The 12,471-nt window shown below is 43.4% G+C and overlaps 1 protein-coding gene across 1 annotated transcript; it reads right to left on the bottom strand.

Moving 5' to 3' along the window:
- Nucleotides 1-1,311: 1,311 nt before the first annotated feature.
- On the bottom strand, nt 1,312-12,210 carry SOX8 (SRY-box transcription factor 8). Its single transcript, XM_075565786.1, has 3 exons — nt 10,744-12,210; nt 4,422-4,660; nt 1,312-3,789 (listed from the first exon to the last, which is right to left on the bottom strand). Exons 1-3 carry the CDS (start codon nt 11,157-11,159, stop codon nt 3,053-3,055), a joined length of 1,392 nt encoding a protein of 463 aa, XP_075421901.1. The 5' UTR covers nt 11,160-12,210; the 3' UTR covers nt 1,312-3,052.
- Nucleotides 12,211-12,471: the final 261 nt, after the last annotated feature.

The following is a 12,471-nucleotide window of genomic DNA, read 5'->3' as shown; positions in this document are numbered from 1 at the left end:
AGCTTGGAACGCCATGCACGATGTTTACATAACTGCAAAGCTTGTGGACTCATCTGGTCCATTTTAGTAAAATATATACAAAGTTATGTTCAGTTGGTAACATTCTAGGAGCTTCCATTTACCTTGAGTCACTATGAATACCAAGACAAATGAGCCCGAGACTTTAAGTGGCACAGTGAGTAAAGACACTGACACTGAGTTTGAAGGGGAACCTGGTTCAATTCCCGGTGTTGGCTCCTTGTGACCCTGGGCAAGTCACTTTATCTCCCTGTGCCTCACGCACCAAAAAACATAGATTGTAAGCTCCACAGGGCAGGGACCTGTGCCTACAAAATGTCTCTGTAAAGCGCTGCGCTCAACTAGCAGCGCTATACAAGAACATGCTATTATTATTACCAGGGGTGGCCAACTCCAGGCCCCAAGGGCCACCAAATAGGCCAGATATTAGGGATATTTCTGCTTCAACACAGATGGCTGTTATTTTTACTTAGCCACCTGTGCTGAAGCAGGGATATCCTTAACACCTGACCTGTTGGTGGCCCTTGAGGACTGGAGTTGGCCACCCTTGCTTTATACCTACGAGAATACATTACACGCTGCACTGCAATTCTCCAGTAAACAGGCACGCTGACAAATATTTTCCACATTCATGTAGACTTGATTCAGATTGAGTTTGTCCCAGGCTCAGTCTTGCGGTTGTTGTTTTAAATTAATATCAACCAGGGAAACAAAACCCAGAGTCTTTAGATTTCAATCTCACTTCACAACATATATTGAAGTTTCAATAAGGTTACGGTCGATGTTACACCTTCCAGTACATTGGTTTCATTATTTCAAATGTTAATAGATTTTTTTTTTATTAAAGGAAAAGACTTTAACCGCAAATATCACAGAATCTGCAATACATACTCAATAAGTAAGGGGCTCTTTTTTTGGTTTTAATCGGGATGAAAATACAACGTTGAGAAATCAAGTTGTTTTGTTCACAACTTGAAGACAAAATGACAGCAACCAACCTCTCACTGATGAGACCCCCAAAACAGCTGTCTGAGCAGGGTTGCAAACTAGGCACTTCTTTAACCCATGCTGTGCAATGCGGCAGGCAGAAGCTTAGAGGGCTCTATTTAAAATGGATAAGAAGCAAAACAGGTGACACTGTTGCATGTCATTACCCAGAATCCCTAGCTGCAGTGGAAGCCTTGTATGCTAAGAGATAATGGGGAAAGACAGGGTCGCAGGCCTGTCTGAGACATCGAAATGCACCACAAGTGGAATTTTTATTTACAAGACAAAATGACAAACCCGTAGCAGTTTTGATAAAAAGCCATTTTTAATTTTCTCAAAGACAGCGTATACAAAAGTTAGCTTTGCTTAATGAAAAACAAACACAAAGCTGGCAAGCTACAAAATGAAATCTCGTCACGCCTTGAACAGAAAAAAAAAAAAAAAAAGAATCGATTTGCATAAAAAGTCCTTTTTCCTAAATGCGTTACAACAGGAAATCTGACCCGAGAAAACGAGTTTTAGAAAATAGTAAGAAAAAAAGGTAGAAAACAGAAAATAATTTCTAAAAATGTATTTCAAAATTTACAAAGTTTCTTTTTTTTTTATATATTTTTAAAAAAAGGCACAAGTTACCATAAAGTAGAAGAAGTTATTATATGCTCAGCATACAATGGAAGTAGAAAATAAAATAAAATAATAATCAAATATTAGTCAACATCTAAGTATCCAAAACATTAAGTGGAGAGGGTTTTAGTATCAGAGCTTCATGGGCAGTGCCTGTTCCCAATTAGCTTGTTTTTCACCAGTACCATTATATATTTTAAATAAACCTATTACGATACTCTTGTTTATTGATGTTCAAAATTTCCCAAATAATCACTGATTCCACCTATTTAATCTCTGATGGTATTATCTGATATGGTTTACCCATATATCCACACCAGCTATTAAAAAAAAAAAACAAACGATTTAGCACCCATATGAAAGTGGGTAATCTAGCACAGATCTGCGCCTTTTACACAATGTCGCACACCAACCCAAAGGCAAGCACAGCGGTGTCCCTTTATATATTCTGTACTCGTTCTGCTTTCTCGAGTTAGTTGCGGGGTCACCCCCCCCCCCCCCGCACGCGCCTACGGGTTTGCGAGTTTGTGTATATCACCCCCTACTCTTTACTTTCTCCACTAATTACACACTGACTTTTGACTGCTTTTTTTCCCCCCCTTCATCCTTCTACTTTTCCACAAGTAATCAAACAATTATAATACGACACATAAATATATAGATTTAACAGATCTCATAACTATAAGAACATTTGAAGAAAACAAAAAAAAAGGTTAATTACAGCCAAACCTTGCGTAGAACACTCCACTAAAATAGGCGCTTTGTAGTCATCAAAGCCTGAGCGAGACTGATGTGACGGGGTTTATAACAAGCCCACTCTGGCAGTAAAAGAGTTCATGAGAATTGCCCCACTGGGCTATCACTCACTAACAATGAATACTGCCTTACAAATGTAAAACACTGCTACCGCAGTGGAGATTTTAAATCTAACGGAGACGGATTGTTTCGTCAAATATGGCCCTGTGTATTTCACCTACATAATAAAAAATGGAATTGTTAGAAATGTATGAATTGGTCATAGCACATTCTTAATGCTGCGTTGGTCTGTATCTCACATTGCATTAAACCTCGGAGCGTTTGGCACCTCCTAATTTTGCACCGATAATCTCAGTCCCTCATATAGGATTTGGAGGGCCATCCTTCATATAAATGTCACAGTTACGTAGAACAAGACGCTAGAGCTTTCAGTTCTTCGCACTTGTTGTCCGGAGAAGTCTGAAGGCCCACCATGCTTTTCAGAGTAGGAACACGTCCTGAGTTTATCAGCAGGCACTTGTAAAAAGTTAAAAAAAAAAAAAAAAAACTGGCACTGTGCCTCCCACTATTCCATTCTGTCAATAGTGCATATGTTCTGGAAGACTTCAACAGCCAGAAACCGAACTATGGCATAAAGGTCCTTAGTCCATGGGATAAAAAAAAACTTTTAAGGCCTTGTCAGGGTTGTGTAGACTGGTTGATCCCAGTTGACATTGGTGCTGTGAGCTGGTGGAATGGACAAGCTATTGAGTATAGGCGTGGCATAGGGACGGCGGGAAGAATGGAAGTAAGGGTATTGGTACAGGCTGGATGGATACCCAGAATATGGGTTGTAGTAGTTGGAGCTTGGGAGGTCTGTGTAGTCACACTGGGAGCTGGGGAAAGAGTTGGATGCTGTGGCACCAGACGTGGTGGTGGTACAAGCCTGGGCACTGTAGGAGCCGTAGTCAGAATGAGTAGGTGACCCATGGGACTGGTCACTGTAATGGCTGGGACTCAGCTGCTCTGTCTTGATGTGAGGCCTCTGTTGAACAGATTCATTGGAAGAGGAGGACGAAGCAGAAGGGCTTTTATGGGACCAGACAGGTGCTTGGGTGGTACCCGCACCAGCCGTGTGAGAATAGGATACGGCATAGGATGCTGCAGTGGAGTTATGCCCGTGGTCAGCTGGAATAGCCACATGACCATTGAGTGGCAGGTACTGGTCAAATTCATGAACATCAAAGCTCTCCATGTTGCTGATGACCTCACTGCTCAGTTCACTGATATCCACGTTGCTGAAATCAATGTTCTGACGGCCGCCCTCCATGGTCCTTCGAACTTCATGCTTCAGTTCCGGCTTGCCACTATGGTGCATATCGGTTTTGGGAGTGGTTGGTGGAGTTGGAGGTCCATGGTTTTGACCTAACACCAGGAAAAAACAAGAGAAATTATTAAAAAGACGGATTTCTTGCGGAGTACATTTTTTTATGAGGCGTTACACGTTTATGTAAATGAATTACATGCAAAAGCGAACATTATTGCAGTATCCAGAGAAGTTGTTTTTGGAAAATTGTCCCTTCCAAGCTTGTGGTAAGGCAAGAATATTTTATACAGCAAACTAAATGAAGCTGGCACATGCTGTGTCTCCTTACTGGAAATAGGGAGTTTGATTACTTTTTTTTAACCATATTTACAGGACAGCAAAATGAATGAAGTACTGCTCTGCAAAAAAAGGCTTGGCCTTAACCCACTTGTTGGTTTAACCACTTTATTTCTTAAATATACAATATATCTACGTGATTTCTGAAACTCCAGTGTGATTCTTGTGTGGTCACGCCTCTGAGAAAGATTAAAGCCATCAGAATCATTAAAGATGATTCCTATGATGATGGTCCAACCGCAGATGGAAATGTTGGGATAGCTGCAGATGTGGTCACAATCATTATTCTTCACCATGAGTACAAGGTGTGCCAAGCTTTCACATAACTAAGAACCCAACTCAGTACTGTTGTGTACTTGCTAACAATAGTGATAGGAGTGTGCTGGTCCAATACCTGCATGTTCCCCATGAAGGTCCCTTTCTCCCATGCCGCCCAGACCCGAGTCAGACTTGTAGATCTGGGGCCCGGGGTGATGACCCAGCTCCGCCCCAGAGTCGGAGTCACTCTGCCCGGTTTTCACACTCTTCCTCCTGCGTGGCTGGTACTTGTAGTCGGGGTGATCCTTCTTATGCTGCACTCGTAACCGCTCAGCTTCCTCCACAAATGGACGTTTCTCATTCTCACTCAGCAAACTGTTGGGGAAAGAGAGGGACATGGTTAAGTCCCTCAATGCAACCTTATCAGGACTTCTGCCCTGCTGACCCCCCTGCTTTGCAATGAATAGCTGGCTTCTCTGGCACTGGGGAATTGTGAAGATTTTATAGGAACCCACATTTATTAAAAAAAAAATAAAAAAAAAATATATATACATATATATATATATATATAAAGTGGCACTGTGTGCTCATTTGCATGTCATTTCCCAGAATCCCTTGCTGCAGTGGAAGTGCTGTATGCTGGGTGATAATGGTGAAAGGTGGGGTTGCAGACCTGCCTAAGACATGCAGTTGAGCATACAGTTATATATATATATATATATATATATAATCACAAAACCTGCTCTTTTCTCCCGAGAAAGGCACAAAATAGAAACAAAGCCACAAATCCTATATCATTCCCTGCCGTGAACAAGGGGAAATACACACATTCCCAGCTAGCTCAAACTCCTACACCCACCACATCATGAATATATATTTATGTCAAAAAGAGTGCTTCTGAGCGTGGCAAAAGAATACAACAAAAGACAGGGGCGCCCAATGCTACATCCAACTGACAAAACATGTATGGTAATAAGTATAAAGGTTAAATACTTCAATATAATATAAGGGGAAATACAAAGCAGAAAGGAAAGGGTTAATCGGTACTGGTGTTACCAGAGGTTGGGCCGAATAAAATACGTATCAATGCTAAATATCCCAGCGTTAATTTAATGCACATTCACTATGTTTACGGTCTAGGGTCAGCGCGGTCTGTCGGTGACAATTATAAAGAAAATCAAACCGTGTGTGACCTCTGATATAAAACAAACGCTGGGGTTTGGGATTGTTGGGTTCTCAGTGCGACATAACAAGAGTTACAAAGAAGGGATCATTGTCCTATCTGAAGAGACCCGCAGAGAGATGCAATTCTGGCTACGCCGGGCGGGTTAGTGCTACTCTATGTAACAGAACAGCAAATAACCCAATATATAGAATCATCCCATTAAAAGGCAAAACAACCACGGTAAAATATAAGGGAAGAAATCACAGCACACACACACACACACACACACACACCAGTATCTCTAGTCATTGTAAAAAGCAAAAAGTTGTATTCCACTTTAAGATTTCCTCAGACTATAGAAAATATACAGTTGGAGTATATTTAGGTTTTTCGGGTGTTATATAGATGAGTACCCCTCTCACGCACCAAAGTATTTTTTTTTATTTACTGCCTCGGATTAAAGCAGCATTTTATTTTATTTTAGCAATCACTGCTTTCATTTAATTGTATCTACCTCAAGACAATAAACAACAATATGAACAGCAACGTTTTTAGTCACAGCATATACAAATGATAAAACTGCAGCAAAGTTCTCAGAACCCACAAATATACTCAGAGATACCGCCTTCATTATATTTCTGTTTGCCGGAACCGGAAAATATATAAAGGCAACAAAGTAACATTCATCAGGATAAACTTCCCTGATTGCTGGGGTTTTTGTTTTTGCGGAAATGTTCTTTTTTGTCTTATCAATGCAATGCAAAATAATGTTACTTTGTATGAATACAAGTATAAGAATCCCACATTCCGGGTTTGTACACACAGCAGGGATACAGTTCAATGTTTTTATCTTGGGCCTTTGCCTTAAATTTCTTTTTTTTTCTTTTTCATCTTATGTCTAAAACATACAACCCCACAGCAGTAATATCCTTAATATCCTGTAACAAAGCAGGGTCTTTGGTTCATGAATTTTTAGCATTACAGTAATTTGAACGATAAAATATTTATGATACATTTTAGCAAGCCAATTACTTTAAAAACAAGAGTCAGCAGCCTGCTCTGGTGGTTTTTGCTGTTCCCTGTCCCAAGCAAAAAGTTTCGCGTTTTTTTTTTTTAAGAGATTGAGAAAGAAACACAGCCGGATTTACCAGAAATTTTAGATTAAAAAAAAAAAAAAAAAGGAAATACTACATTTTAATGCCTAAGAAAATGAGAAACTGTACATGTGATGGGTTGGCCATAATCTTAAATAAATGCAAGCAGATTTTTAAACCTTCAGGGTCAGAATTGCTCACATCATAAAAATAAAACAAAAATAGAATGTTTTAATTCTTTGTTTTTTATAACTACTAATAGCTAGAAACAGCCCTAATTCCTGCATCGTTGTCATGTTCATGAATCGCATACTATAGGTTCCCGGTTGCTTCTTAAATTCTTAGTGGAAATGCACCTTAGAAGTTATGGGATGAAGTCACCGGGGATGAGATGTTCCGCATATAACTGTACTCTCGATGTGACTGTTCAGGACATGACACCTCTCTTACAATCTGCTGCATTAATTAATCGCTGTCACCCATGAATCATTTATCAGCGTTTGGACTTTAGCCAAATACTGCACGTATTAACCTTTTCTAGGCCACTGGCAAAGAAATCATTAACCCCTTCACTGCCAACAGAGCCTGCCATGCGCAGCAGGCTGGCCCCATTGGCAGTGAAGGGGTTAATTATTTATGCCAGCGTTTAATAAGAATATATTGCAGGGAATAAGGTTTATATAGAGTAGACACTGCAAGTCATGGCTTGCTATTCATTTTAACTCTTTGTGTGCCGAGTGGGGTCATCAACACATGGTTTTTCAGTAACAAGGGGGTACAAAATAATCCATTAAAAAAAAAAAGTGCGTTCCCTTCCTCAAAGCTTCTGGAAAATCAAGGGTGAGCAAAACACGATACCCCCCAAAAAATGGTATTTTCTTGGAATATTTAATATATGTTGTTATTATGCGGATCACGGCAAAAAAAGATTTCCAAATATTTCCCATGGGGCCCACCTGAAAAATAAAAACACACACACAAAAAAGTTTCCATGTAATATTATCCCTTACAGTTACTCCTCTGCCAAAGGGAGTGCAGTGCATTGTCTTGCGGCTAGCACTGCACTGCAAACGCTACGCGGAATTCATGAAACCCCAAACCTTCAATACAAACAATAAAAAGGACAGGATGGTTAATTTAGCCATTGAATTTCCCCGCGATGGAGACTAACAAGTTAGCTGTTACATTGTTGTTGTTGTAGTTAAGTGTTGTCCTGGAAAATGACCCGAATTAGTTGAGCCCACAGCGCCAGAGAGGTCAGCAATATGTGCTACTTATATTAGAATAGTGGTTGCTTATTAATACTAACAGTGCCTGTTTTGTATCCAGTGACAATCAGCAAGAAATAAACAGAGGCTACACCTGGGGAGGCCAACTTTAGTCCTCAAGAGCTACCAACAGGTCAGGTTTTCAGGATATCCCTGCTTCAGCACAGGTGGCTTAATCAACGGCTCAGTCTTTGACTGGGCCACCTGTGCTGTAGCAGGGATATCCTGAAAACCTGACCTGTTGGTAGCTCTTGAGGACAGGCGTTGGCCACCCGTTCGTATCTACTGATTAACCCATTCCCTGCTGGAGGAGCATGTGATATATTGTCTATATTTCGTTTATTCTGATTATCTCAATCTGTAACTTTATTACAATCCCTTTATGAAATGAGTATTTACATGATTAAATTGAAAGACACAAGGATATAGTTACATTAACGGTGTTATAAACATGACTCGCCATACTTGTATATTTGTGCAACAGTTTTTTTTTTTTAATTATTATTATTCCTAGAAATAGCACAGCATACACACAGCACCGTATACACCCTGAATTCACAATATCAACCCAGCCACAAGTTTCCAGAAAGCAGATATAAATAATTTTAAATCTCAAGTGTTTCTGGAGAAAGTGTATGAGGGGGCAGAAATCATTGTAAAAAAAACAACTTTTTTGTTCCATAGACAACTTTAAAAGTAATGGTGCTGTAATCCTATTTGGCAGCAGAGCGGTTAAGGGAAGAATAGAATGACCCCCACTGATCCTAAAAATGTCCAGAGTGTCAGAGTGGCAAGTGACCGGGTTAATATTTCATTTCTCAGATGTATTTTTGAGTGGTAGCCTAATTCTTGTATATAGTTTCCTGGTCGGAGGAGCTTACAATCTGTTGTTTTTAAAAACAGACACAGGAAGAAAACAGAGTTTGCCGGTGGCTAGGTTTTAAACATGTAACTCCCATTTCAGAGGGGTCCCCGCTTTGTAGTGAGTGGGGTTCAGTAATATTTGAGGGCTTTGAAGCCCCCATTATTAGGAATGTCTAACTTATATTTGCATAGGACTGGGTTCTTGTAGAAAGGAATATGCATGCAATACATTTCCTATGGGAATGTAAAGTGCTACTGAGTGTTGAAATAGCTTTTGGGCACATAATGCGTGTCATGAGCAGGAACTGAACCTGCTGCAGATAAACATGTCACATGGCTTGGGGATCCTTTTTGTGGCATTAGATGGACCACTTTCACCAGAGTGGTGCATCCACAATAACATTGTTAGACAAGCTGGCACCGCAGTGGGGCTGCAGAGTGAATCCATTTCCATGGCTTTTCTCAGTGATGTGTGTCCCAGTGTGTGAACCGCAGGAGGGGTTGGGGGGGGGGGGGGGGTTCCTTATTTTGGATTTATGTTCACCCCTGTCAGTAGGTAAAGTCCTGCTCATGTGTGTCATGTAACATCTGAAGATGTCACTTTGGGTAACTAAGTGCAGACAACTGCCCAGGGTGAGGATATCCACAGACAGTAGACATATTTCACCTGGAGGGCTAATATTTCACCTAAATCTCATGCTACCTACCCCTGTCATTGAACTAAAGCAGGCAGTGTGGGTGCGGGAGGCAGATCATTCTATTGAGGAGCACCCAGAGATGGGTGCGTGGAACAGACACGGTCTGGCACAACGATCTCTCAGCATCATCACTGAACTTGTTAGTTTTAGAGCTGGATGAATATAGATCCCTGCAAGTTTAAAGCCCGCGGGGGGACTTAGCCGCTTGCTGTCAGGGAAGCCTTCTTCACCCTGTGAGGTTACTGCAGCAAACCAGTGATTCTTCATGCCCAAGTAATCTATCAACTGCAGGAGTTTCCACTACTTGTGTGAGAACTGGCTGAGCAGGCAAGCCCCATATTCCAATGATAGGAGTACAACCTTCTTTACCTCTTCACACGGGTGGACAGCAGTTTAATCTTAGAGACTGTTCCCAGGAGATGGGATGTTACAGGGGGGGGGGGAGGGGGGATCATCAACTGGGGACCTCCAACTATGAGATGTGAATGCATGGTCTCACACACACACACAAATACAAGGGCACACCTTCCCCGAGGTCCTGCTTAACTAATTCTGGGATATATGCAGCAAACACTAATATACATATTAGACAGTAGGTAGTAGGTATATTATATATATATATATATATATATATATATATATATATATATATATATATATATATATATATATATATATATATATATGTACAGTACACAGTAGGTATATATTATATATATGCATAGTACACAGTAGGTATATATTATATACATGCATGGTACACAGTAGGTATATGTTATATACATGCATGGTACACAGTAGGTATATATTATATACATGCATGGTACACAGTAGGTATATATTATATATATATATGCATGGTACACAGTAGGTATATATTATATATATATATGCATGGTACACAGTAGGTATATATTATATATGTGCATGGTACACAGTAGGTATATATTATATATATATGCATGGTACACAGTAGGTATATATTATATATATATATATATGCATGGTACACAGTAGGTATATATTATATATATATGCATGGTACACAGTAGGTATATATTATATATATATATGCATGGTACACAGTAGGTATATATTATATATATGTGCATGGTACACAGTAGGTATATATTATATATATGTGCATGGTACACAGTAGGTATATATTATATATATGTGCATGGTACACAGTAGGTATATATTATATATATGTGCATGGTACACAGTAGGTATATATTATATATATATATGCATGGTACACAGTAGGTATATATTATATATATGCATGGTACACAGTAGGTATATATTATATATATGCATGGTACACAGTAGGTATATTATGTATAGTAGGCAGTAGGGGTATACTGACCGCCACAGCTTGCCCAGCGTCTTGCTGAGCTCGGCGTTGTGCAGATGTGGGTACTGATCCGCCAGCTTCCGCCGCGCCGCCTGCGCCCACACCATGAACGCGTTCATGGGCCTCTTGACGTGGGGTTTGGCTTTCAGGGCCCCGGAGCCCCGGACGGGCATGGGCACCAGGCTCCAGTCATAGCCCTTCAGCACCTGGGACACGGCGTCGCGGATGCAGGCGGGGAAGCGCTCGTCCAGGTGTCCCGGGGGGTGCGCGGAGGGGACCCCGGGGGGGCTGCGGGAGCCGCGACCCTCAGAGCCGGCCGGAGAGAGCGGAGAGTCCGAGTCAGAGTCCGAAACGTGGGACATGGAGCTGGCGGTGCCGGCGGGGCTGCACGGAGCCTCCGGGGCCTGGTCCGCGCTGGTGTTCAGCATCAGGGAGCCGGGCGCAGGGGGGCTGGGGAAGGGGGTCAGTGGGCAGGGGGGCTGGGGAAGGGGGTCAGTGGGCAGGGGAGCTGGGGCAGGGGGTCAGTGGGCAGGGGGGCTGGGGAAGGGGGTCAGTGGGCAGGGGGGCTGGGGCAGGGGGTCAGTGGGCAGGGATCTGGGGCAGTGGACAGGGGGTCAGGGCGCAGATATCTGAGCGCACGGGGAGATGCCAGGTTCCTCTCACAGCTGCGCGGTCTGGGTACCCTCTCTTGGTGCACTGGGTCAGATCCAGGCGCTGTGCGCAGCCCCCCTCTGGGTCACTGGGTGCGAATATCTCCTAGTTGGTTGTTGGGTGCAGCCCTGGGTGTGACTCCCAAGGTTCTAAGGCTTCCACTTGATTGCAGCTCTGGCTGTTGGGGAGGTTCCAGATCACTGGGTGCAGGGTGAGTCTCTGCAGGTCCCCCAGGGCTGGCTGTGGCTGTGGGGTGGTTCCAGATCACTGGGTGCAGGGTGAGTCTCTGCAGGTCCCCCAGGGCTGGCTGTGGGGTGGTTCCAGATCACTGGGTGCAGGGTGAGTCTCTGAAGGTCCCCCAGGCCTGGCTGTGGCTGTGGGGGGGTTCCAGATCACTGGGTGTAGGGTGTCTCTGCAGGTCCCCCAGGGCTGGCTGTGGGGGGGTTCCAGATCACTGGATGTAGGGAGTCTCTGCAGGTCCCCCAGGGCTGGCTGTGGGGGGGTTCCAGATCACTGGATGTAGGGAGTCTCTGCAGGTCCCCCAGGGCTGGCTGTGGCGGGTTCCAGATCACTGGATGTAGGGAGTCTCTGCAGGTCCCCCAGGGCTGGCTGTGGCGGGTTCCAGATCACTGGATGTAGGGAGTCTCTGCAGGTCCCCCAGGGCTGGCTGTGGCGGGTTCCAGATCACTGGATGTAGGGTGTCTCTGCAGGTCCCCCGGTGCTGGCTGCGGATGAGTAACAGGTTGTATGGAGCAGAGTCTGCATGTGGCTCCCAACCCTCACCTAGCGCTGCCCTCTCCCTGCAATCCTCACTACACCGCCTGCCTCTCCTTAAGAAGCACCCTGCAGCCACGCCCACCCCTCTCCTCCTGATTGGTTAGTAGAGACACAGGGCGGGGCTCCCACCCCCTTACAGTGGGACCCCCCCCCCCCCCCCGTGCAGTGTTGTCCCACGTGGTGGAGGATTGTGTGATGGTCAGATCGCTTAACCTCTTCAGTGCCAGAAGGAGCTGCAGCGCCTGGCATAGCTGCCAGCACTGCATGGGGTTAAAACAAGGCAACATCATTCTCTGGTATTAACCTCTCTAT

Source organism: Ascaphus truei, chromosome 11 (assembly GCF_040206685.1).
Source record: "Ascaphus truei isolate aAscTru1 chromosome 11, aAscTru1.hap1, whole genome shotgun sequence".
Classification (NCBI taxonomy): Eukaryota; Metazoa; Chordata; class Amphibia; order Anura; family Ascaphidae; genus Ascaphus; species Ascaphus truei.
This window is presented reverse-complemented; position numbering and strand designations above follow the sequence as displayed.

Bases quoted from the DNA above. Each gene is read 5' to 3' on its own strand.
- SOX8 (XM_075565786.1), bottom strand. From the start codon at position 11,159: ATGCTGAACACCAGCGCGGACCAGGCCCCGGAGGCTCCGTGCAGCCCC. The intron at 4,661-10,743 runs GTCAGTATACCC...TTTCCCCAACAG, and splicing joins ACGCTGGGCAAGCTGTGGCG to TTTGCTGAGTGAGAATGAGA. The intron at 3,790-4,421 runs GTATTGGACCAG...TCCTGGTGTTAG, and splicing joins CCTTCATGGGGAACATGCAG to GTCAAAACCATGGACCTCCA.